At 43.6% G+C, this 26478-nt stretch overlaps 2 protein-coding genes and 1 long non-coding RNA gene across 3 annotated transcripts in view; 1 reads left to right on the top strand and 2 right to left on the bottom strand.

The window, feature by feature from the left end:
• The window catches only part of LOC309515565 (uncharacterized protein), a 144992-nt gene extending 120793 nt beyond the window's left edge, over window positions 1-24199 (top strand). Inside the window, exons 4-5 of the mRNA XM_082193585.1 lie at window positions 23008-23124; window positions 23603-24199. Of these exons, the coding sequence (XP_082049711.1) occupies window positions 23008-23107 (100 nt within the window). The 3' untranslated portion in view covers window positions 23108-23124; window positions 23603-24199. The remainder of the gene's footprint in view (window positions 1-23007; window positions 23125-23602) is intronic.
• ABHD5 (abhydrolase domain containing 5, lysophosphatidic acid acyltransferase) lies at window positions 5-25483 on the bottom strand. The gene is made up of 7 exons (XM_082193523.1): window positions 25322-25483; window positions 11538-11623; window positions 9889-10261; window positions 5741-5895; window positions 4794-4905; window positions 3086-3272; window positions 5-1343 (listed from the first exon to the last, which is right to left on the bottom strand). Exons 1-7 carry the CDS (start codon window positions 25453-25455, stop codon window positions 1254-1256), a joined length of 1137 nt encoding a protein of 378 aa, XP_082049649.1. The 5' UTR covers window positions 25456-25483; the 3' UTR covers window positions 5-1253.
• On the bottom strand, window positions 18734-21509 carry LOC309515619. Its single transcript, XR_014212579.1, has 2 exons — window positions 20812-21509; window positions 18734-19170 (listed from the first exon to the last, which is right to left on the bottom strand). It is a non-coding gene; the product is annotated as an uncharacterized lncRNA (long non-coding RNA).
• Window positions 25484-26478: the final 995 nt, after the last annotated feature.

The following is a 26478-nucleotide window of genomic DNA, read 5'->3' as shown; positions in this document are numbered from 1 at the left end:
ATCATTTCAGACTGGTTCAAAAACTTTATGTAAGAAAGATTGAAGATTCAGTAGTTATTCAAAAGCTAACCAATAAGTTATTGTGCAGACAGTTTGGTTTACAAGCATTCCATTGCTGTAAAGTTGACCAAAAACCCCAGCTTATCTTATTATTAACCAAGTACCTAAAAACATACAGTTCTGTAAAGAACCAGAGCCTAAATAAGCTCTTATTAAAAACACTGCATAAAATCAAGTATTTTAATAAAAACATTTTGAGGTAAGATTAGGTTTCTTGATTCATCTGTCTTATTTAATCTAAAACGCCTTCTTCTTACAGGATACCTGGGTTTTGACTGTTAGGCATTTTCCAGTCAGACTGGCTCAAAATTCCAATAGTTTATAAGAAAAAGCATATTCACACTTTGAGACCACTTTATCCAAGGACTAATTAAACATGGAATTCTATCCCAACTTGTACAAACATGAGAATCAGTTCCGAAGTAGATCTTGCAATAATCTTATCACCAAATGAACAGGTTGTGTGAAGGCAATTAGTCTTCAGATCCACTGGATTCTACATTGTCTCTTTAAAAGCATAAGCATTAGCAATATTAGCATCCCACAAAATGCCGCTCCCCTAGGAAACCAAAGACCCAAGAACAACAGTTACTGCAGCGAACAAAGGTTCCAATATAACTACTTGACTCTTTCGCTAACTTTTCCTACATTTGTTCTTTTCCTGGTTGTTCATCGTTGTTAATTATTTTGGCAAAGTCCACTTCATAAGGTACAATAAAATGTGAAGATATCCTACGGAAACCCTTCCTATCGCAATGAAAAACTGAGAAGCTACAACGTATGGGTTCTGAATGCTGAAGTAGCCAAACTGCAATTTTGCTACGTATATTATTATTAAGAATGTTGAAACGCTTGCTGTATGTATAGAACACCATTTTAAAAGCTCTACATTCTTCAAAAAAAAAAAATTAAAATCCAGTTTTAAAATGTGTTTAACATATGTATATAGAGAGACAAACACCTTATCTAAATATATAAAGAACAGCATCCAACTAAAATATACAATGTTTTCTCTCCCCATCCCAGCAAAAGGCACTGCATGGTTTAAATTGTGCAAACGTTTTGAAAGGTGTGGTGCAAGTAAAATCTGTGTTTGCTTGCTAAACCTCTGTATTCCTTATCTTTTATAATATGCTGCAAAGTATTGCTTTTAATTGCAATTGCGTCTGGCTTTTGCAAAGAAGAGAATGCCGTCAGTCCACAGAATTGCAGATCTCTTTTATTTTCTGGTTGAAGTCTTCAGGTTGATCAGCATACACATAATGACCAGCTCCAAGGATAGCCTATGGAAGAGGAGAAGGGGAAGGGGAATCAGTCTAAGGTCCTTGCAAGAAAAAGAGCTTTTCATAGCCAATGAAGTGGTTAAATTTTAGGTGATGTCAACTAAGTCATACAGTCGTACCTTGGATCCCGAACACCCCGGAGCTCAAGACGTTTCGGCTCCCAAAAGCCACAAACCCAGAAGTGAGTGTTCCGGTATGTGAATGTTCTTTGGAACCCAAACATCCAATGCGGCTTCTGCAGCTTCCGATTGGCTGCAGGAACTTCCTGCAGCCAATAAGAAGCTGCACTTTGGTTTCTAAACGTTTTGGAAGTCGAACGGCCTTCCGGAACGGATTCCGTTCGACTTCTGAGGTAAGACTGTACTCAGAACAGACCACTGAAGTAAATTGATTTAAGCTACTTACGTCTATCAGTGACTTTACTCTTAGAACGGCTTCGTTGGCTATCGCCTACGAAAATATATCCTCTCCCCAAATCCACACTTTTGCAACAGCATGAGCAGAAACTCAGGTCAAGGGTTTCTGCTTTTACTTGCAGCCCCACTGTAAAACATCCAACTATTATCCAGTTCACGCTCGCTTTGACACAGGTGGCTCTGTAGAGCCATAACTTTTTAAGGTTCCAAGGTAAGCAAGCCACTATTCATGCCCCTTTTCCAGTTTGGGATACCAGCACACTGCTGAAAATTTGCACCAGCGTAATGATAAAGAACCAAGTCACTGCGCACACACATAATTTTAATTTCAACTTGAGTTCTGTCTCTAGCTGATAAAGTTGACAAAACCAAACAGGATGTAGGAGGAATTTGTGACAGGAATACTAAAACGCAAAATGCTTAATTGCTTCATTCCACCGCAATTTCCTCTTTTCTCTCTGACTCGCCTTTTTCTTTAGATTGTGGTGCTGCAGGCAAAGGCTCTGTTCTCTCTATGTGCAAAACTCAGTACATAGGAGACACTTTTAAATAAACTTCATTGAAATAAATTTTAGAAATAAGTTGATGGTATTCTTGTTTATGATCTCCCCGCCTCCATCCCCCACAATCACGAGTCCTTAAACTAGTTTGCCCCAAACAGCAACTGAAGCTGTAAGAGTAATTTGACAAAGGCAAAAATCACTTTTAAAAAGGAAATGCAAAAGTTGTGTTACTCTTCAGGGGTGTTTCTTACACGTACTATGGAAAAAATAGATTGGGAGGGGGAAGAGGAGAAATTAGTTTTAGATTTATTGGATTTTTTCCTATGGCAATCATGCTGAAGCTGGATAGAATAATATTCTTGAAGCAGCATGTTGCTGAAATTCACATTTTTGATGTTTGCCACTGGCCGTTGCAAGGTGCATCTATGTAAGTGTAGTAGCCTAACTTGCAGAAGTGGCTCTTCCCAAACCTGAAAAATTTGCAAGTGTTGAAGGGAACAGGTCAAGGGCAGAAATCCTCTTTACCCTTATCTGTTCAGCAAGGGGAATTTAGCCAGCATTACTGTAACCACAGATTCTCTGCAGCAGGGAAAACAAAGTTCTGAATCAATCTACATGGACACATATTACATTTTGCATTTATGCATGAAAGGTAGGGAAGCCTTACAGTAGTGCTCGCAAAGCGTTGTAAAGGGAAATTTCACTTTTCATTTTGGGTTTTAATTTTACGCTGCGATCTTACAATCCTAAAGCTGTCACTGAAAGACAAGAGGAGCAGGCGAATTCTTAACAGCAAACACGGCGTCTAGAATGTCCCACTTACTATCGTTTTCACATATGAATTTGGTCGCAGAGACTGGATGGTGGTCCCCGAATTGCCATCTATGCACGATCGTGCTCCATAAATCACAGTGATAGGAATGTCTTGGTGCATGTGGGCAATCCGCTGCAGCATCGGTCTTTTTGCCCATCCATAGGGAACCGTCATGTTTTTGAAAGCCGTTTCACCACTTAAAAGATATCAATGAAAAACGAAGCTGAATTTTCTGGCACAGAGTACCTGGTCTATATCAATCTGCTACTCCCTAACACCGCAGTTCTTGGTTGTTTTTTTAAAAGCCTTCTCTGAGTTTTGTCCTACGTGAAGTATATTTAAAGTGAGAAAACACATCAAGGTTTGAAGCTTCCCATTAGCACAAACATCCATACAAAAACACATTTCCGGAATAAAAAAAATTCCTTCCAGTAGCACCTTAAAGACCAACTAAGTTAGTTCTTGGTATGAGCTTTCGTGTGCATGCACACTTCTTCAGATACCTTCGTATACACTTCAGATACTTCAGATACACTTCTTCTTCGTATCTGAAGAAGTGTGCATGCACACGAAAGCTCATACCAAGAACTAACTTAGTTGGTCTTTAAGGTGCTACTGGAAGGAATTTTTTTTATTTTGACTATGGCAGACCAACACGGCTACCTATCTACAACATTTCCGGAAGTTAGAAGAGCAAGAGTTTGGATTTGACATCGCACTTAATCACTACCTGAAGGAGTCTCAAAGCAGCTAACATTCTCCTTTCCCTTCCTCCCCCACAACAAACACTCTGTGAGGTGAGTGGGGCTGAGAGACTTCAAAGAAGTGTGAATGGCCCAAGGTCACCCAGCAGCTGCATGTGGAGGAGCGGGGAAGCGAACCCAGTTCACCAGATTACGAGACTACCGCTCTTTAATGCTTTAAATAAGCACAGCAATAATGCAGGAGCCTTGCAAGTATAGGACAGCAAAAAGAAAGACATATTGATGCTTAGGTGGTAGTACCACCAACTCTCTCTCTCTCTTCATGGATAAGTTACAGGTAGGTAGCCATGTTGGTCTGCCATGGTCGAAACATGTGTATCTGAAGAAGTGTGCATGCACACGAAAGCTCATACCAATAACAAATTTAGTTGGTCTCTAAGGTGCTACTGGAAGGAATTTTTTTATTTCCATTGATAAGAAGCAGCTTCCTTGGGATGGAGTGCTAAAATCGTAAAACCATGGAAAGAGTATGGCAAATGTTCAATCAAAATGGCGCCAGAGGGCTGGCAAAGCAACCTCAAGACCTCTCATCCCAAAAGTTTGCTGAGCTGAGCAGCCCCCAGATGATTAAAGTGGATTTTGTAACCCATCAGCTGGATTAATTAATGGCGACTAGGCAATTTATTTCAGTTTACTGAAAATCAAAACAAAATACCCCATTTATTATATTAAGCAACGTAGAAGAAAAAGTTGTACTTCAGTCCCACTTAACATTCCCTGCCATCTTTAAACAGGAAATTCTAACCTTTCCAGGAAGTAGACTTTGCCTGCCTGCTAGGGCAAGAGAGTTTGGCATGTGTAGGGAAGCCCGTAAGAATGCCTCTTATGCATCCTGGCTGGGCAAGGATATCACGGTCAAGGTTATTCTAGCTGGCAACCTACGCTACGTCACTTGCGCCGCCCCATGTGCTGCTACTGCTGTGAGCATCTAGGACTTGCTAACATATGCTTACCTTGGTGACTGCACATTGCAGTGGTAGATATATTCAGTGACCGTGTCGTCATCAAACATGGACGAGTACTTTCTCTTGAAGTCGGGCCTAATGCGCTGTACAAGGCTCAATCCTGTCATGAATCAAGGTGAAAAAGAATTAGAACCTGGCAGGTGGATCAGCAATGGTGCTTCGCAGCTGTGGATCGTCAAGAATGAAGATCTCCATCTCTCTCTCTATCCGGAGTGATCTGTCCCTGCCCCCCACCCCAGCAGCTAGAAGACAAATGGTGGGCTGCCGGCCTCCAGTATGTGCCCCCGTCCCCGATTACCCGCAGCCTTCAACAGCAATGAGAATGCAGCTCGCAACAGTTTTGTCATCTCAAGGAGAATTAAACATGGCTGATTCTGATCCCCACCTCCACTTTACTCTGATGAGAGGAGCACAGGCCAGAGCAATTAGGCAGAATGGTAGTATCTGCGCACACTGAGCATCACTGCAGATGGCAGTCTCCTCCTCATATAATAGAACAAATACATCGTTACAGCATGTGAGGAAGCTGCAAAGCAGAAGCGATTAGGGAAGGAGTGCTTTATGCTCAGCTTAGGCCGATGCACCAGCTGCGGCTGTTCTTGGGAATGGGACAGCCAGGCTTTGGCTGTCCATTCTCTGACCTGCCATCTGGACTGCTGCAATGCACTGTTAATGTGGGGCTGCCCTTGGAGACTGCCCAAAAACTGCAGCTAGTGCAGAATGTGACTGCTTGGATGGTGAGTGGGGGAGCCCATTGGGATCATGTGTCCTAAAAACACTGCACTGCCTACCACACTAGACTGCTGGTGTGTGGCAGATGGGGACTGAAAGCTGCCCTAAAGTCCAAGCTATTACATTTTCAGAACTGATGGCAGATGGTAATCCCTTTGTTAAGGAGGCAATGGCACCAGCACAAACCGCTAGCAAGCACTCACCAAAGGGTCCTGCTATCCTGAGACCAGCCAGTGGATTAAAAGGGGTTAAAACTGCTCCAAGTGCTTTGATCCAGATTGGAATGGGCCTCTCGTGTTCGGCACTGGAAGGCCTCTCTGGGAAACCCCACGGCTCCACTAATATGAGATGTTTTGCTCTGCAGGTATAAAAGTTAGGACGTTTTGTCAATAGGAACACACATATTATAGTGCATGTGGTATTTTAGAGCCAGCATCACCAAGTGTATTTCTACCCCACCTTAGCTTTCAGATGAAATAATTTTAGGTTCCTCCTGCTCTTAACACAGAACAAAGCTCTGCCACCTGTTACTGCCTCAACTCCTTTTAAGTATTACTCTCCCTATAGAATAAATGCTCCAATTTCAAGAAACAAGAGATTATGGGCGGTCAAAATTTAAAGGACATTTACTGCTCAGCCGCTGGTAGTACTATGCAACCCAGAGTATTTCCTACAGTCTGTGCAAATCTGTGCTTTAACTTGTGGCTAGAGATAGCTAGCTATGATTCTATATGACGCATAACCATATATGTGCAAGGGATTCTCCTGGAAGTAAATGTGTGTAAGATGGCAGCCTTGCTGGACTACTAAAATGTCACATCAGAATACAGTGGTGCCCCGCAAGACGAATGCCTCGCAAGACGGAAAACTCGCTAGACGAAAGAGTTTTCCGTTTTGGAGGTGCTTCGCAAAACGAATCTCCTATGGGCTTGCTTCGCAAGATGACAATGTCTTGTGAGTTCCTGCTGTTTTTTTTCCTCCCCCCCCCTTTCCTAAGCCGCTAAGCCGCTTATCAGCTGATCCGATCAGCAGATAAGCCGCTAAAAGCCGCTAAAAGCGCTAATCCTTCAATGGGCTTGCTTCGCAAGACGAAAAAACCACTAGACGAAGAGAATCACAGAACGGATTTTTTCGTCTTGAGAGGCACCACTGTATTCTTGAGATACACTAGCCAATCGTTAGGTATATGTCATTAGAAGATCTCAATACAGCTAAGGACTAAGCAGATCTCCATATAAGCACTCTCTTACCACCTGCATACTCTAGAATAACATTTGTAACTGTCCAGCCATATATGATCTGGAATTGGCTAAAGGTGATAAACTGCATGAAGAACTAAGATATGTATTCACTAAGGGACAAGCAAGGCTCAATTTTTCTTCAGAGTGAAAAGGGGTGCACCACCAACTAGCTGTTTTTATCACATGATACAAAACTGATATTTGTGCAAGGAAAGTCTCCATCTTCATAGTGATGTGTTAGTCTTTTATGTTCCATTAGTGTTCTCTTCCTCTGCCAGACTTGTACAGAATTAGAAAAGCAACAAGCATTTGCATGATCGTCCACTAAAGCATTCTTGCCTGCCTGCCTTTCCAGCTTTTTCTTTAAAAAATATATATAAAGATGAGCAACAACAATCATCTAGACAGCTTAGTAATTTTGCATTAAATTTGTGGAGCTTACATCCAAGAAAAAAGGCTAGGATTGGGCTGCAAATTGGTTTGCAAATAAAGGTAAAGGTAAAGGTAAAGGTAAAGGTACCCCTGCCCGAACGGGCCAGTCTTGACAGACTGTGGGGTTTGTGTGCCCATCTCACATCTATTGGCCGGGGGCCAGCGCTGTCCGGGGACACTTCCGGGTCACGTGGCCAGCGTGACAACGCTGCTCTGGCGAGCCAGAGCCGCACACGGAACGCCGTTTACCTTCCCGCTGGTAAGCGGTACCTATTTATCTACTTGCCCCCGGGGGTGCTTTCGAACTGCTAGGTGGGCAGGCGCTGGGACCGAGCAGCGGGAGCGCACCCCGCCGCGGGGATTCGAACCGCCGACCTTTCGATCGGCAAGCCCTAGGCGTTGAGGCTTTAGCCCACAGCGCCACCCGCGTCCCGTTGGTTTGCAAATAGAAGTACACAATTTTCTTTAAAGAAATTGTGGATCACCTGTAACTATTCTTGGCATGTTTGATTCCACCACTATACCATTACTGGTAAGAAACTCTTTTTCCTGAATACTATTACAGCCACCTGGTATGGAAGGTACTCAAAGCTGATAAGCTTGAACATCACATTTTCATCACGGATGCACAACTATCAAATCATACTTCATGCATCTGTATTTCATTTCTTAAAAGCCTGCCAGAAATATATCCCAACTAGTTTCCAGATAGTTTCATTGGGAATTGCCTGTTTAAGATTTGCATTCTGTGGCATTTAAGGAAAAGGTCAGCCTTCCTTCTTTACATAGAAAGCTTCTCTTAAACATACTTGTCCTGCAGCATAAGGAATGGTATTTACTTCCTTTAAATGTAAAGCTCAACTCATTTTGCAAATATTTGTCCTTTATACTCCAATCCTTTGGGTTCGTCAGCATTCTAGTTCTTGAGAGATAGTGGTATCTGCCCAGTTAAACACATCAATTTCCTTAGAATATATGGCATTCTAGAGATAACCAAAGCAAATCATCACATTCTATTTTAATTTCCAAAAACTGCCTACTTATTCAGCTCCAATAAGTTACACATTATAATGTAGTGGCTTAATCCAGCAATTACTTCTGTAGCTCTGTAAAAGAGCACATGCTTTGCAAACAAAAATCCCAAGTTCAATGCCGTTTATCTCCAGGTCGGCCTGGGAAAGACTCCATTTAGAAACCCTGGAGAAACTGTTACCAGTCAGTGCAGGCAATACTGAACTATATGGGCCTATGACGAGAACCAATTGACCATTTGCCACAGCTACTGGCTAGAAATGAAAGCAGATGCCTCCAAGGAAAACGAGATATGACCTACGTAAAAGCATGAGCAGACATGCATGTTACCACCAGATATGTTATGTGGCTTTTACAGCACCCCAAAAAATTCTACTGAGAGTCCCAGGGGTGTCAACTTGAATAAAATAATGGAGGTAAGCCCAGGTAAGCCCTGCATAACTGACCACAAAACACGGAACATGCACACCATCTGAATGGCAATGCCCATCAACTTGGGGGGGGGGCTGGCCCCCTCAAATATTTTATTTGGGGGACTAAAGGGACTTGAGCCCCTCGGAATTGGCTCCTATCACTGAGACCATCCTGCTAGGAAACACATGCAAATAAATAAGCAACAATACTATGAAAGTCATTTAAGAATAGGGATTTACAAAGAAAGATGGAATTGTTTTGCTAACTCGCATGTGACCAGTTCTAGGTACTTGGCAGCCTTGGACAGGGATTCAGTTCTGTTCAGACACTGCAGCTTTAGGTTAACCCATAGCTTCTTGATTTTGCCATCACAACCCATCTCCCCACTCCACCCCCAGTTCCTTTAGTGCTAACCTGTGGCCATCCAGAGGCTGTTGAGACTCTTGATTCCCATCACCCCTGACCATTGGTCATGCCAGCTGGGGCTGATGGGAGCTGAAGTCCAACAACACCCGAAGGACTACCAGCTAGCCAGCCCTGCTGCTATTATTATTATTATTATTATTATTATTATTATTATTATTATTATTATCATCATCTGGATACCACCCTTCGTCTGACGATCACAGGGTGGTTTGCAACATAAAAACACAAAATAAACCAAACCAAACCAAATCAAAAACCCTCCTTTAGGTTCTGTTCTGTAGTTGTGCTCAAGCCCAGCTCATAATCCAAGCAGCTAACACAGAAATGAGTATGCTATAGTTACTATTGTCCTGCACTTGTTATTCTGATATGTAACCAAAGCATGCTTTCATCTAAAAAGATTTTTTAAAAAAATTCTGGCCAGTGTGATTGCATGCTGGTAACGTGACATGTGGTTGTGTAAAAACAGTGGGTAGTCTGGCTACACCACAACTTACAAGTACTCTGCGGCTACACCCTGGACACAAAATCTAAGGTACGCTGAGAAATTTGGGAGTAGAAAACACCCTACATTGCATGCAAGTGCAATCAGAGGAAAACATATGATGCAAGTTAAATACAATTTGCATTTTAAGTTTAAAGTTATGAAACTAGTTTTTCAACAATGCTCTATCTCAACCTCATTAGAGAATGTTTTCTAACCAGACTGCCTCATACAGGTGTGACAATGTTATGCTGTCAAACCTATAACTGAATTTCAAATGAAATGCCGGAAGAACTTCCGCTCGTCTATTATTTTCAGATACCTTGATGGATACTTCAGTGAGTAAGCAGCTGCCAGGAATCCTCCTAGGTTGTGCCCCAGTAAAATCATTCTGTCCAATCCCATTTTCCGCCTCCATTCTTCAATAGATTCTACAAACTGGTTTTCTGCTACTTCTGCGTCTGTGTCAAACTGCGGTCTACTGCTGCGTCCAAATCCCAAGAGATCAAATGCATACACAGTCCTGTTTTCACAAAGGTCTTCAAAGTTCAGTGCCCAAAGTCCAACACCTCCTCCGAACCCATGGAGGAGGACAAGGGGAGTTTTCTGAGAGAGGCTGTGGGAGAACGTTAGCGTCCATATTTTGTTTCCATTGGATATGAAGACATACTGTTTACTGTATGTACTTGTGATACCTGAAGAAAGAGAAGTGCAAATCTTATTAAACAACAATACCTAAACGGCCCTATAAAAATAAGGGCATTTATTACAGCATGTCCACAGGCAGATACTCCCACTTTCATCATAGCATTTATAACAAAATCAGAATGGCAGGGATTAGTGCCAACCATAAAGGTGGCAGAGTTACGCTATGAGGCTCACATTTCTCCTCCTTTTGAGGACTGTGTAGCCTTTGCACAACTTACAAGACCTCATAAAGGCAAGAATCTGTATAAGCCAAACATCCATCCCTTATGCTCTACATTCTCAAATGCTAAAGAACTAAACACAGATAGATCTGGAAGGATATCAGGGTTACAGAGTCATTTTTTAAAATTGCTGATAAACAAAGGTGTGGTACCTAAAGAGCCTCCTCTTTTGATATGAACATACCTGAACCCTGAGATCATCTTCTGAGGCCCTTCTTCGTGTGCCTCATTGAGAGGTCTAGTTGCAACACAAGAACAGGCCTTCTCTGCAGTGGCTCCCCTTCTGTGGAATGCCCTCCCCAGGGAAGTTCGCCTGGCTCCTTCATTATACACCTTTAGGCGCCAGGCAAAAACGTTCCTTTATAACCAGGCCTTTGGTTGATCTGATTGATATCCTATACCCTTTTCAAACATGTTTTTTTGGGGGTGGGGGGCTATTGGGTTGCTGTTTTTATTTTTATTATGTATTTTGTGGTTTTATATTTTTATTCTGTGAACAGCCCTGATACCCCCAGGTATAGGGCGGTATATAAATTCAACAAATAATAATAATATCATATCGGATTTGTATAGTACTATACTTGCTTATCTTTTGTAAGTCCTTTTTTGTGTTCAAATAAGAGATTGCACAAATGAATTAATTTTAGGAAAAGGTAAAGAAAAAAGAAGGTAGGGCAATGGTCAAAAAGTGCAACAGTATCTCAGGACCAATCACACCAAAAGGAAAAATAAGGGGGGAAAGTTCAAAGGCGGAACTCATATTGCAGTCCGCCCTACATCCTCAAAAATTTATTCACTGATGGTATTTATCTGGAGCAGATCTCACAAGAACTGCCTGTCTGGATGTGTAACTAGCATAACTTTGGTCCCACTCATTCTTCTTTTACAGGAAGGGGAGAAAATCAGCCTAATGAAAAACCCTCAATCCCTAGCAGAAGATATCGATAACTGTGCTTTGAACAAGGCCTGATGAAAACCCCACATTCTTTCCACGGTGCTCACGTGTAGTAATTCCTGAGGTTTCTTACCACAAAGTGCTTACATTTCAATATTTTCTCTTCAGCATCCTTAAGATGTACCAGTGATGTAGGACACCAAGCAGGCAGCCAGCTGGACAGCCATCCTGACCTAGAGTAATGAGAGTGAAACGACTGTATTAAACACTCATATGCTACTAACTGTAAGTAGGCCGTGTGCAAGGGATTAAGAGTTCTTGGCTAACCACTGAAGGAGAGAATTGGAAACTCATTTGGACTTGCATTTGGCGGCCATCACCAATACACTCAGCAATATCTAAAATATCTTACACACAGTGTTAGAAACTCAGATAAATAAGCTAGGTGACAAATGGCTCCTTAAGCCAACACTACAGTCACCAAAACAGAATGGCTAGTTGCCATTTTGGGGCAAGACGGCCCTAAAGTCTTATTTTTCAAATAATGGACTGACTGTGATTGATGCTTAGTTAAACATCTGGCTAGTTCAGTTGACAATATTCAGCTACGTTAAGAACTCCGAGAAATTAAAGAAGAAAAGTCACTTGATCCAGGGACAGCCCCCCCCCATATGTACACACGTACACACACACACACACACACACACACACACACACATTGGCCTATTTTTACTATTCAAAACAGAAGAACAACTGTGAGCAGGGCAGTGGGGTGGGGTAGGTAAAGAAAAGCTACAACAATTAGCTATAACATTCACCGCTCCTGCTCAGGCTGCGCATAAGAAGCATTTTGCTTCCTTGAATTCATTCTGATTATGCAGATAAAATATAACTGATCAAATTCTACAGGACGAGGTATTAGTGTGTGAAAGCAGTCCAGGTCCCAGACATGCACCTCCAGATGGTGGAGATGTCAGGAGCTATCCTGGCGCCCAGGCACATTCACTTGGTCGCAAGTAGCCACCAGCCAGGCGCAAAATGCGCCTGGCTAATTTCAAACACTGCTTATACACCTTGCCGTCAAAAGCTGGTGGCAGTCAAAAGCCAGTTCTAGTCGCACAAATCGCAAGTACCGCAGATCATAACATTTAGTAACGTCTGGTACCTCACAAATCAGTGATAATTAAATTTAGCCTCATTAGGGGAATCCAAAAAGCACCTCTTGCATGGTGCCTACATCGGGGGTAAAACAGGTCTGCTGTGGGATGGTGGTTAGGAGTAAGGGCATGAAAAGGAGTGGTCAGGTCAGTGGAGCAAAGCAGGAAAACAACTGCCGTCTTGGTAGTTAATTATAGCACAGGGTAGGAAGAAACACTTTATCTCACTTATTTGTGTCTGTGCATTATTAGCTTGAATCATGACCTTACACAAAAGCTTTATGACACAGGATATAAAACAGGTCACGTCCGAGGAAAGTCCATAGCCATTAGTTATGCAACTGACCAGCTATGTGTGTGTGTGTGTACCTATACACACACCACACACCAAATTTTATACAATATGCTTGTTAAGTGCACCTATTGTCTCCATACATATGCATACATACATATGCTTTTTATTTTTATTTTAAACCACCACGCGTAACATAAATGACAATAATTTTTACATTTATATCTAGCCTCCCTCCCGTCACGAGACTCAAGGCAGGGTACGCAGACTGGCCAGGCAGTTTCATGTCCAGACAGGCACTGACCAAAATCAGACCCACTTAACAGCAGCAAGCCTGCTGTTATCTATCACATACCTTCAGACCGTGCTCTGGGACCTTTGAAAAAACAAAACAAAAACCCCTTCTGCCACCAAAAGCCTTGACCTTAATGCAACTTTTACACAAACAACTTATTTCTCAATCCTTCCTCCCGCTGCCTTCATTTAAACGTGCGCACGCAAAGGGAAATAAGTTTGACAAAGGTTCATTCTAGGTAACGCAGGCTAGAGCTCTAAAAAGCAAAATGTATCTATGGAAAGCCACATGCACCAATAATGTGCATCGTCAATCCCCCTTGCGCACTGGCTGCATCACACCTTGCCCGGAGGGGACTGGGTTTGTTTGGGGGGTTTTCTGCAGGGGCATGGGTGCACAGAAAACTGCAGCAGGAAAGGGGTCAGAAAAGCTCAAGTTTGTGCAAAGAGCACCACATACAGCCACCTGGAATCCGGCCATTTTTTGTGGGTGTTTGTTCTTTAAAGCGTATCTGAAATGGAGTATAGGCAATTCTAAACTTACCGTATTTTTTGCTCTATAAGACTCACTTTTCGCCTCCTAAAAAGTAAGGGGAAATGTGGGTGCGTCTTATGGAGCGAATGCAGGCTGCGCAGCTATTCCAGAAGCCAGAACAGCAAGAGGGATTGCTGCTTTCACTGCGCAGCGATCCCTCTTGCTGTTCTGGCTTCTGAGATTCAGATTTTTTTTCTTGTTTTCCTCCTCCAAAAACTAGGTGCGTCTTGTGGTCTGGTGCGTCTTATAGAGCAAAAAATACGGTACATGGTTGGACGTGGGTGGCGCTGTGGGTTAAACCACAGAGCCTAGGACTTGCCGATCAGAAGGTCAGCAGTTCGAATCCCCACAATGGGGTGAGCTCCCGTTGCTCGGTCCCTGCTTGTGCCAACCTAGCGGTTCAAAAGCACGTCAAAGTGCAAGTAGATAAATAGGTACCGCTCCAGCAGGAAGGTAAACGGCGTTTCTGTGAGCTGCTCTGGTTCACCAGAAGCGCCTTAGTCATGCTGGCCACATGACCCTGAAGCTGTACGCCGGCTCCCTCGGCCAAAAAGCGAGATGAGTGCCACAACCCCAGAGTCGGTCACGACTGGACCTAATGGTCAGGGGTCCGTTTACCTTTACCTTTAAACTTACACGGGGTTTACGTTCCAGGGATAAGTGCGTACAGCCAAAACCACATCTAGTAAAAACACACTGGGTTCAATGGTGGGCAGGACTGCCAAATTCTTTTTACCCAGACTCCTGCCCTCTTAAAAAGGTTTTTGTTTGTTTTTGCCAAGCATGTAAAACAGAATGCACACAAGTTAAATGCGCGTAAGCAAAATAGCCAAGTCTCTAAAATTTTAAGATCTGATTTTTTAAAGATGTACAAACATACGTTTCAGAATATCTTGCATGCGTGGAAGCATCAGACAATTTTCCCCCAGGCCTGCAATCCACAAAGAGATTGCAAACACCTGTGTTATTAATGTATTGCATTAATTGACTGCCTTTCTGTGCCAAGGTACCCAAGGTGGTTTGCAATTTTAAAGTACAGGCAAAGCCCAATCGACGTGCAGCCGATTGATGCGTGACTGCACATGTGTGCACCGCAGTGAACCAGAAGTGGCCGGAAAAGGGGGCACTTTTGGTGTGCTGTAGGGCGCTATCCTGCCTCCAATATCTCTATCAGGGTTTCCCAAACTTGGGACTCCTGCTGTTTTGGGACTACAACTCCCACCACCCCTAGCTACCAGGACCAGTGTTCGGGGATAATGGGGATCGTAGTCCAAAAAGAACTGGAGACCCAAGTTTGGGAAACTCTTGATCTATAGGAAGCCATTGAGGATGGTCATTAGAAGTCGTGGGGCAAGGTGTCACCAGACTGCTACTGGTGATGGTGTTTAAAGGGTATTAAGACAAATTCATGGAGGAGGGGGGTATACTATTAGTCATAGCCGCTCAATGCAACGTCTGGGTTCAAAGCCAGCACATCACTGAATACTGGTTGTTGAGGGCAAAGGATAAGGATCACTGCCTTCATACACTGGCTTGGGGGTTTCGCAGCAACTCTTGGTTGCTGACAGCTACGGGGATACTAACCTAGATGGTGATCTGATCTAGCAGGGTGTGTGTGTGTGTGTGTGTGTGTGTGTGTGTGTATATAAATTAAGTGAGTGACCACATGTTCTATTAAACATGTCAACAGCAAACCCTCAAACCTATCATCTCACATTTGTGAACATGTGTACTAATACCCTCAAGATTGTCTGTAATATAGGCAAGTGACACATAAACTTTGCAGATATTGCCTGAGTAGAGGTGGTACAATGAATCAACTGTGCTGGAACAGAGAAATCAAAGTCCATTGCTCACAGTCATAAATGCGTACTTCCTGCCCTCAAAATGTACATGCAAGTCACTCAATTCTTTTTTGTACCTGGATGTTACAAACCACCCTTTTCCTGTGCATAGTATCAGTTAGCCCTTCAACCATCATCAAAATGCCAATGGGGTCAAAATTTTAGTACTACAAATTATTTCACAGACTACTCATGATGTCATATTATAGCGTATCTATAACAGAGGACGGATGGAAACCAGGAGATCTAGATGTGCAGGCAAAACACTTGATAATTTTCCAGATCTGCAGGCAGCCCCTTATGTTTCATGGGCTGTGACTCTGGAGAGTTCCCCGACCTTCAGGAGAGGCTTCTGGGGGATGCAGGGGCTGTTTCCAGAGAAGAGAACTGAAAACTGCTCTGTGCATGCACAGAGTACTGTGCGTGACGTTCTAAACCCAAGTCTTTATTAATATTGTTTTGCCTTGAGCTACTTTGTTTTGAAGTAGGGCTACGTATTTAAAATAGAGTATGATTTTAAAAAGTAAACTAAAATATAGTTTTTAAAAAGCATCCAGTTTTTTGAAAGCACAGGAACAAACCTTGGAGGTAGCTGCACTTGAACTTTAGATATAGTTCATGCGCCTGTCTAATTTGATTTCTTAATGCGCCTGGCTATTTTCAAACACTGTGTTGTAGCCCTCCCACTCAAGATCCCCAGAAGCTGGTATTCAGAAGCAATATTGCCATCATGACCAGTAGCCACTGACAGCTTCATCCTCCATAAATTTCACTAATCCATTTTTAATCCTCCCCGCCCTAAATTAGGATCCTCCACAGATTCATCAGCACTGCAATTAGAACAGTATGCCTGGGATCCAGCAAGCGGATGCAGACTTGTCACTCCTCCCATTAATAAGAACAATTCTCTCCTGAAAATGAGCAGAGTATGGAGTTTTATGCAACCCATCTGGAGAAAGTACACTCGTCTTTTTAAGAAAGATGTTCTTTATTACAGAGAAGGAAGTAATAATAAAATAATAGTAATTTATTATTTATACCCCACCCATCTGGCTGAGTTTCCCCAGCCACTCTGGGCGGCTTCCAATCAAGTGTTAAAAACGATACAGCATCAAGCATTAAAAACTTCCTAAACAGGGCTCCCTTCAGATGTCTTTTAAAGATAAGATAGCTACTTATTTCCTTCACATCTGAAGGGAGGGCGCTCCACAGGGCGGGCGCCACTACCGAGAAGGCCCTCTGCCTGGTTCCCTGTACCTTTGCTTCTCACAATGAGGGAACCGCCAGAAGGCCCTCGGCGCTGGACCTCAGGGGGTATACAGGATTGAGGCTGTTTAGGGCTTTAAAGGTCAGCACCAACACTTTGAATTGTGCTCGGAAACATACTAGGAGCCAATGCAGATCTCTCAGGACGGGTGTTATGTGGTCCCGGCGGCCGCTCCCAGTCACAAGTCTAGCTGCTGCATTCTGGATTAATTGCAGTTTCCGGGTCACCTTCAAAGGTAGCCCCACGTAGAGCGCATTGCAGTAGTCCAAGTGTCAAATACTTACTAAGGAATTCTTTCTTTTTTGTCTTCTTGAGGATAGTAAACCCCCACTGCAACTTCAAGTAACTAACCTGTTTTCCTATAGCGAGAAGACCCTGCAGCATCCCCCCAGAATGCTGTTTCACTTCAATAATTTAGTTGCTGGGTGGCACACTACAAACATATGTGAGAAATGAAATACAAAATAAAAGTAGTTAAGGAATGTCAGCACGTTCTACTATTGAAACCATGCCAGTATCCTGACCTTCATACAAGCCTGGTTTATTTGCATGAGGAAAACCTTTTCTACAAACTTAATCCAGTTTAAACCACAACACTTCATTTTGCAACCTTAAACAACCACCGCTCCTATTCCCAGATTTCCACACAGGGCTCAATTATTGTCTTGTCGCAGAAAGGAAGTGACAGAATCCAGCATGCTTTGCTAGCTAAGCATTACTGTGAATGGAGATAGCGACTTCGAGAGACAGCGAATTGAAGATCTGGCCGCAGTGGTCTTTAGTGTTTGCACAGGAACGAAGTTGAAACTGGCACTGGTATAAAATGCGGCACTGTGGAGGCAGCACATTTCAAATTCTACTTCGATGACAGAATTTTATAGCTGACTGACATGGAGAAACACGAAACCTTTTGAATACAGCACAGCATTATTTTAAAGAGCATTTCCATTCAGTTTGCTTTCTGGCTTATATAAAGGAGAAAGGTGGGTGGGGCAGAACAGAAGTCATCTCCTGCCCATGAAGACATGAGAGGAGTAAGGGACATAATTAAAAAAGCACAGTGATATAGCCAAATGCCTCCTGGGCATTCAGTGTTATGAACCAGTCCATAAGGCTTTTCACAGAAGGATAATAAATTTGGCATCATCCTACTACCACATCCTGTGATGGTATATATGAGCACACTCCAGGAAAACCAGTAACCACCACATAGCACCCTTACGTCGTCACACAATGATACTGTGCAAAAAATAACCTGAGGCATAACCTAGTAATTCAAGAGCCACGTTGCAAGTAATGTCAGCGCAAAACCACATCCCTCATATTGTAGAGTCAGGTGTAAGAATGCAATTTAAAAATAAAACTAAATAAATAGAACAGTAAAGGTAAAGGTAAAGGTACCCCTGCCCGAACGGGCCAGTCTTGACAGACTCTGGGGTTTGTGCGCCCATCTCACATCTATTGGCCGGGGGCCAGCGCTGTCCGAAGACACTTCCGGGTCACGTGGCCAGCGTGACAAAGCTGCATCTGGCGAGCCAGCGCAGCACACGGAACGCCGTTTACCTTCCCGCTGGTAAGCGGTACCTATTTATCTACTTGCACCCGGGGGTGCTTTCGAACTGCTAGGTTGGCAGGCGCTGGGACCGAACGACGGGAGCGCACCCCGCCGCGGGGATTCGAACTGCCGACCTTTCGATCGGCAAGCCCTAGGCGCTGAGGCTTTAACCCACAGCGCCACCCGCGTCCAAATAGAACAGCAGAGCACACTAAAAGTGAGTGAGTGTGAGTGTGTGTGTGGAGAGCTGAGGCAATGGGCAAAGTTGCTAAAATTATTTAGGAAGCTACCAAAAACCGAAGACAGGTTTTGAAGCTCCAATTTTATATCAGATCTGGGTAACTGCTCAGAAGATCCAAATGGAACACAGTGGAACACAATTAATCCATGCAATAAATATTACTGAGGAACGAGTTTATTCACATTAATAAGTATACATCATTTTCCTTTGGCTGGGGAACACAGCCAAAGAGTGGGCATCCAATTAAATCCCTCATTGCATGCTAGCAGGAGAGTTTGCAAGAGGAAATGGATCTCAAGACCCAACAGCAACAACAGGTCCATAGAAAGGAAAACGGTACCATGGTACAGAGGGTGGAGACAGCTCCTGGTGCTGGATTAAGATTACTTTGAAGTGACATGGGATAATCTGAGTCACTTGCACTATGAGCAGTTAAACTATCAGAGTCACATATACTGCTGCAGATTAAAAACACCATGTTCGCCGCAACCATTGTTTATCGAGCTGCTCCTGACAGGTAGTTCATTCCAAAGATATCTCAGATGGGGCTTCGTTCCTCACGGTGGGTACATTTAATCCGCTTCTGCGAGTTTATCTTTAAAACAAAGTAGTGGGTTATAGTTCCTACCCTGGAGAGGAATACCAAGGGAGGGGAGGGAGCTACTGCACAATATTTCTAGGAAGTGTTCTGTACACCAGCTGTTCCAAGAGCCCTTGGCAGATAATTGCAGAACGTTGCTACATTAGGTCAGAGGTAAAAACAGCTCTTTCCTTGTATAATTATTGCCTCTTGAACTTTGTATTGAGAAAAGATGGCACTCAAGCAATCAAAGGGGAAAAAATTATTATAGAAGAGAATTCGTCCACCCGGAGTTTTCTAAGCACACAACTGGAGAATTACATTGGCCCTTGACTTGCCAAACACCAACATGAGATTGTAAATAAGATAGGCCATTTAAAGGTTTCTCTTGTTTCCTCAGCCTCCATGATATTAGGACCAATTCTAATAATCTGCTGCGGACGTAGTGTATCTTGATTTCAGTAAGGCTTCTGACAAAAGTCCCCTGTGATCTGTTTGCAGAAAAGCTGGCAAAATATGGGCTGGATGAGGTTAACTGTTAGGTGGATTTGTAGCTGGTTGACTGGCTGAACTCAAAGAGTGCTTTCAAATGGTTCCTCAACATCCTGGAAAAAAGGGCAAGTGGTGTACCGCTGAGTTCTGTTCTGGGTGGGTCTGTTGCTGTTCAACGTCTTTATAAATGACCTGCCTGAAGGATCTGAGGGGATGCTCACCCAATTTGCATATGACCCCAAACTGGGAGGGGTAGCTAATGCCGCAGAAGACAGAATTGGGATTCAGGATGACCTTAACGGATTTGAAAGCTGCACCAAAACTAACAAAATGAATTTCAACAGGGTCTACACTTAGGCAGGAAGAACCAACTGCACAAATATACAATGGGGGGACACCTGTCTTGCCAGTAGTACATGTGAAAAGGATCTAGGGGTCTTAGTAGACCACAAGCTTAACATGAGTCAACAGTGTGATGCAGCAGCAAAAATGGCTAACCTTCTGTATGTGAAGCAATTGCTATACCACTGAGCTAAGGTCCTTCCATGTGACATCAATTTTATGCAAGTTCCTTATTGCCTCAGGTCTTGGTTGTATTCAAACTAATGGCTAGCTGCCTGCCTTCTGAAAAGCACGACAGGAGACCAACAAGCTGCACTAGTACATTCAGGCTGCTTACATGAACTGCCACAGACCCACCTGGGTTGGATCCCCAAGCTGCTAGGGTGGCAAACAATAAAATAAAATAAACCCCCAAGGTATTATTTTTACTTGCAGAGGGATGAAGGCTACAACTGAAGCTATATAGCACTGTGTGGAATCTGCAGCCCTCCTTTTAATGAGCTTTTCAGTCTCATATCTCAAATCCTCATACTAGTCCATGATCTACATTTGCTTCCTATTGTCAAGGGTATAGTAAATGCCCTGATTCAGATGGAACAGAGAAACAGACCTGGGTGTCATCTACATATTGATCACACCGAAACTACTGAGGACAGCGGAACAGTGGCCTTCCATAATCACTTTCTGGAAGCTGTCCTGGAGATAGGAACAGAATCGCTGAAGTACTGTGCCCGCTCCCCCGAGATGCTCCAGAAGGATACTGTGGTCAACAGTATAAAAAGCTGCTGAAAGTTCAAGCAAAACAACCAGGGTCACACCTACCACCGTATCTCTCCCAGCTGATGGAGTCAACTAGGGCAAAGAAGGCTTTATCAGTGTTATGGCTAGGCCTGAAGCCAGAGCAACATGAACCCAAGTACTTGGTTATCCAAGTAATCAATTTCTTCCAAGAATGCTGGAAGCTGGAGCCTGCCACTCTCTCAAGCACCTTGCCCCAAAGGGGCACAGGGAGGTCTTCTTGAGGAGTGGGTACGCCACTGCTTCCTTCAAGGCAGATGGAACTTCTCCCTCCTCCAGTGAAGCAATAATCAGTCCTTGGCAGCACTTCAAGCAGCTTGTCCACATCCTCAGGCCACAATACTCCAGACTGCTCCAATATAGATGGAGCCCTAGTAGGGTGCAATACCCAGCCTAAACTCCACCAGGGAATGATCTATTCATCACAACAAACTCACAAATGAGCCCCTGATTTGCTCTGTGCCCCTCCAAAAAAAGGTCAAGTGTATGTCAGGCAGGGCTGGGGGATACCTGGTTTTCAACATCTCAATATACTGATATATCACAATATCTGAAATAAGGGTGGGGCTATGCAGAGGCACTGGTTGGCTTCACGGTTTCCCCACATTGTGATTGCTGCACAGCACAATTAAGATAAGTGATATAATGCCAGATCTAAAATTGTGAAACCAATATTACAATATGGACTTGAAACATGTTTTGGATGATATATTGCCCAGCCCACATGTGTTGTGCCATTAATGTTTTGGATGATATATTGCCCAGCCCACATGTGTTGTGCCATTAATGGTGAAATTGCAGCTGCAAGGCTCCAATCTGGAACTTGTTCCAAATTTGGATCGCGAGCCCATGCCTGCTTTCTGCTGAAAATCACTCCTCCCATTCTGGCTGCTCTTTGCCTGCAGAGATGTTGATTATAGTAAGCATCACTGTTAGGCAGGCATAGGCAAACTCAGCCCTCCAGATGTTTTTGGACTACAACTCCCAATGGTCAGGGATGATGAGAACTGTAGTCCCAAAACACCTGGAGTGCCGAGTTTGCCTATGCCTGCTTTTAGGGGTAAAAAGCAGCCAGGAGGGAGTGGTCTTTAGCAGGAAACAGGCAACTGACTATGATTAACAATTCATCCATTAACGCTTTTTTCTCCAAAGCAGAAGCAGCCAAATTAAAGATTTCTGTTAGACCCTTACCAAAAGAGCCATTGAGAGGAGCATGTACAGTTTAAAATCCTCATAGCACTGTGATTCTACATGCAATTTTGACATGCATTATTCTTGATCTACCACAATGCTGGGCATAACGAAACTGCTGAAGAAACACATAATGGGGGGCAGAGGTTACATGACTGGCTCATCCTGTAGAATGTGACTAAGTACAGCAATAGAAATTAATACCATGCAAATCAGTCATATGACATCAAATATCACACAGGTATCTCACTGATTTCATTTCCCAGAACAAGAGACGTGACTGTCTTATTGGGCATGTCCAACAGGGCAAGGTAGTTCAAACTAGTTTTTTGAACTGGTGTGGTACTGTGGCAAAGAGACTATATATATAAAAAAATAGTAAGAGGAGCACAACAGCGTCCTCCCCACTTGGGCTTTCCAGCAACGGATATCCAGGGGCATATCACATATATATTGGCATCATATAGATATAATGGTTAATAGCCATTGGCAGCTTAATCCTCCATGAATTCACCTGATCCCTTTTTAAGCTTCCATATTGATAGTCATTACTACATATTTCGGTAATGAATTTCATAATTTAGATACGAGCTGTGTGAAGTGCTTCTTTATATCTATCCAAAGTCTTCCCAGATTCAGCTTGTTATGACTTGAACAGGACTCTACCACTTCACAGAAACTACTGGACATTTGCAAAGCTAAGCAGGGTCTGGTATGGCTTCAAATTGGATGGGGAACCATGTGTTGAGATTCCTGTATTGCAGGGAGTTGGACTAAATGACCGTCAGGATCTCTTCCAGCTCTACAGTTCTATGAGAAGAAGAAAGACTTCTATCCACTAGTTCAAATCTCAAACCAGCTATGAACTTACAAGAAAGTCCATGCCCCTTTTTGCAATAAGCACATAAATCTTACCTGCCTTGAAGGAGGATTGTACAAATTACAGAAACAATGCACACAAAACAGCTTGAATCCCCTCAAATGCTATATCAAAACTAAGCATTAATTTGTTATTTTTTGTTTGTGTAGGTCAAGTGTGCACTTGGGAGACAACTATGATTTGTGGGAATTGTTTTGTGGCAGAACAGAACATATACATCATGGAGAACAGACAAACTTAAGGACCTGAAATAACCAGGACAGCAGGTACTTAACACATAATGTGCATTGTGATCTAATTATACAAAGGCCAACAGTACAAGTTCTAGGAGAACAAATAAACTATTGTAATCTATACTTGGGATAAGCTAAGTAGCAGAGGAAATAAATGTAAAGAATGAACTATTTTGCAATATATACATAAGAATAATTGAGGGTACACAGCAGGAAGCTTAGAGGGGCAAGGAGAATTTGAGAAAGCATAATACTGAGTATTTATTGAGTTGGGTTTGTATTTTGAAAAGATGGAAGGAATGGGAAAGTGGGGATTATAGCTCAGTGGTAAAGCACATGCTTTTCACACAGAAAGTTCTAAATACACCCCCTGCCATGTCTACATAAAAGTATCTGATAGAAGATGACCTGAAGAGATGCAGGAGAGCTGTTACCAGTCAGTCTAAGTATTATTATTATTATTATTATTATTATTATTATTATTATTATTATCTGCCTTTTTCCCTGACAGGAAATAAAATAAAAAGCTAAAAACATAAAACTAAAAGGCAATTAATTAGAATAAATATTAAAGATCTATAAAAACATATAGATAATTACAATGAAAACAGCATGGCGCCTGTCTTTTCATTAAAAGTTCCCAAAAGCCTGTTGAAATAAGGTCTTCTTCACCTGCTGGTAGAAGGACAAGGAGGGAGCTAATAGACACAATTGATGTAGAAGATGGAGAAATATGTGAAACTAGAGAACAACATATCTAGGTAAGATGCTACTAAATATACATCAGTGACTGAGAAGGCAGAAGCAGTATGTCTATCAAAGGTGTTTTTTGAGGAGACAGGCTGAAGATCCAGGTACTGTACAAGGAAGTACAAAGTGGATAATACATATACAAAAATTATAAAAAGTGGGTGCAGACAAAGTTCAAAAGATAAAGTCAGCGGAAGGTGGGGGTTTGAGTACATATGGAAGCCTGTGCTAAAATGAGGCATTTTTTAGGTTGTCAAGTGCACTTGAATGATTTCTGGAGAAGCCATATGGGAAAACAGCAAAAAACCTGCTTTAGAGACAGCACAGTATATGGATATGCCAGCATCTATCATTGTGTATCAATACAGTTAGAATAATACACACACACATCTGAGTAGACGGTACTCCTTCTTGCTTTGATTCCTTGGTTTAGCAAACTGGTCCCCCAAACGCCAAGGCCTCACTAGGAGACGTCTGAAGGCAGCCCTGTTTAGGGAAGTTTTTAATATTTGAAGTTTCATTGTGTTTTTCATATTCTTTTGGGTGCCACCCAGAGTGGCTGGGGAAACCCAGCCAGATGGGCAGGGCATAAAAATTATTATTATTATTATAGATAATAATTTTTTATTATTATTATTGGAGCGCAAAGGTGCCAGAAACACTTGTTATGCCTACGATGTAAGGAACTCACATTTCTAGAGAAGCCTTTTTGGGAAAACCGCCCAGCTCCTTGAGAGACAGCACAGATCTTGCTCGCCTGCCTGCCTGCCTATGTGGCAGCATCAAACTTCTCCCCATGGCTCCATCCCCAAATCAATGTTTTGGAGAGGGAACCACAGGGGAATATGGCTGGGTTTCAACCCCCCTTTTTTAATAAAAGAAGAGGGGGGCACCTTTAAATCAGCCCCTTATTCCCAGCAATAAAATAACACTACCTCACCCACCCACCCCTTTCCCCCCCTTTTATTTTTCTTTTTTATAAAGGACCTTTAAATCAGCCCCTTATTCCCAGCAATAAAATAACGCTACCTCACCCACCCACCCCTTTCCCCCCTTTTATTTTTCTTTTTTAAAAAGGACCTTTAAATCAGCCCATTATTCCCAGCAATAAAATAACACTACCTCCACACACACACCCTTTCTCCCCCTTTTCTTTTTTTTTAAAAAAGGACCTTTAAATCAGCCCATTATTCCCAGCAATGAAATATAGGGCTACCCAAGTTGGGTCCTGAAGGATGCGATGGAGGGGACACTTCCGCGTGTTTACATGGGCTAACAGGAGCGCGGGGGGGGCGGTTACGTAAGGCGTCCTCCTCTGCACTTGCACCTGCCTCACGCAGGTGCCCCCGCAGCACAAAACGGAGGCGCGTCTACATGCGTGTAGCCGTGTGTGTGTGTGTATGAGCGTTTGCGTGTGTATCCTCCGCCCGCCTGTTTCGCCGAACTGGCCTCCCCCCCCCCGCCCCTTCCCCGCACTCACCCTTCGCCGGCCGACTCCGGGCTCTCGTCGTCGGCCATAGCGGCGCGGAGGTGGCGTCCGGGAGCCGGTCCTGGGGCAGCAGCAGCCGGGAGCGCGCCGACTGACAGAACGACGGCCGCGGCGGCGGCGGCCATCACGGGACCCGCCCGACGGGCCGTCGTCGCGTCAACGCGTCGGCCCCGCCCTCCGCTCCGCCCGGCCATAGAGAGTGCGGCGGCCGGAACGGCCGGGTGGAGCGGGGTGGAGTGGGGAGGACGCTCTCTTCGCGCCTGCGCACTCTCTCTCTGGGCGGGTAGCTCGCAGCTGTTGCCTTTCCCGGTTGCGGAAGGGGGTCGCTTGCTCCCGGTTACACAACCTGGTGGGGGTCTCCGCGGGGGTGGGGGGCGTGGAAAGGCGGCCCTTGGCAAGCGCCACCCGTCCTGGAGCTGGTGTTGCGCTGCCGCCCGCGGTCGCTCCGGCAGCCAAGGGCTGCCTTTGCCCCGCTATGTAAAGTTTGGAGTTTGGTCCGAAATTGTTTTTCGGGGGTCAGGATTTACGTATAAGCTAAACAAGTTATAGCTTAGGGCCCCACTCTCTTGGGGGCCCCCAAGGGGAAAAAATCTGTATGTACATTTGCAAAATATTAGATAAAAAACAAAATAATTGTTATGAATAAAGAATCATTTTAAGTTAATTATTTCACTATTAATAGACTTCTTAATTGTATTTCAGTTCAACAATTACTTTGATAAAATACATATTTTGTTATGTGCAAATGGCTTTAGATATCTATTGGGTCCATAAATTACCGCATAACATACAGTGGTACCTCTGGATATGAACGGGATCTGTTCTGGAGCCCCGTTCACATCCTGAAGCAAACGCAATCCGTGTCTGCGCGGGTCACGATTCACCGCTTCTGCGCATGCGTGTGACGTGATTTGACCATCTGCACATGCGTGAGCGGCGAAACCCGGAAGTAACGCGTTCCGTTACTTCTGGGTCGCCATGGAGCACAACCCGAAAATGCTCAACCTGAAGCAACTTCAACCCGAGGTATGACTGTATATTCAACACAAAAAACAGTGACAATTTGTTGTTGACAAAGGACAGCTGGACATATAAAGGGCCCCATTACCTTCAGTAGCTTAGGGCCTCATCAAACCTAAATCCGGCTC

Source organism: Podarcis vaucheri (genome assembly GCF_965113315.1).
Source record: "Podarcis vaucheri genome assembly, chromosome: 12".
In the NCBI taxonomy this organism is placed as follows: Eukaryota; Metazoa; Chordata; class Lepidosauria; order Squamata; family Lacertidae; genus Podarcis; species Podarcis vaucheri.
The sequence above is the reverse complement of the archived record's forward strand: the minus strand, read 5'-3'. Positions and strand labels throughout refer to the sequence as shown.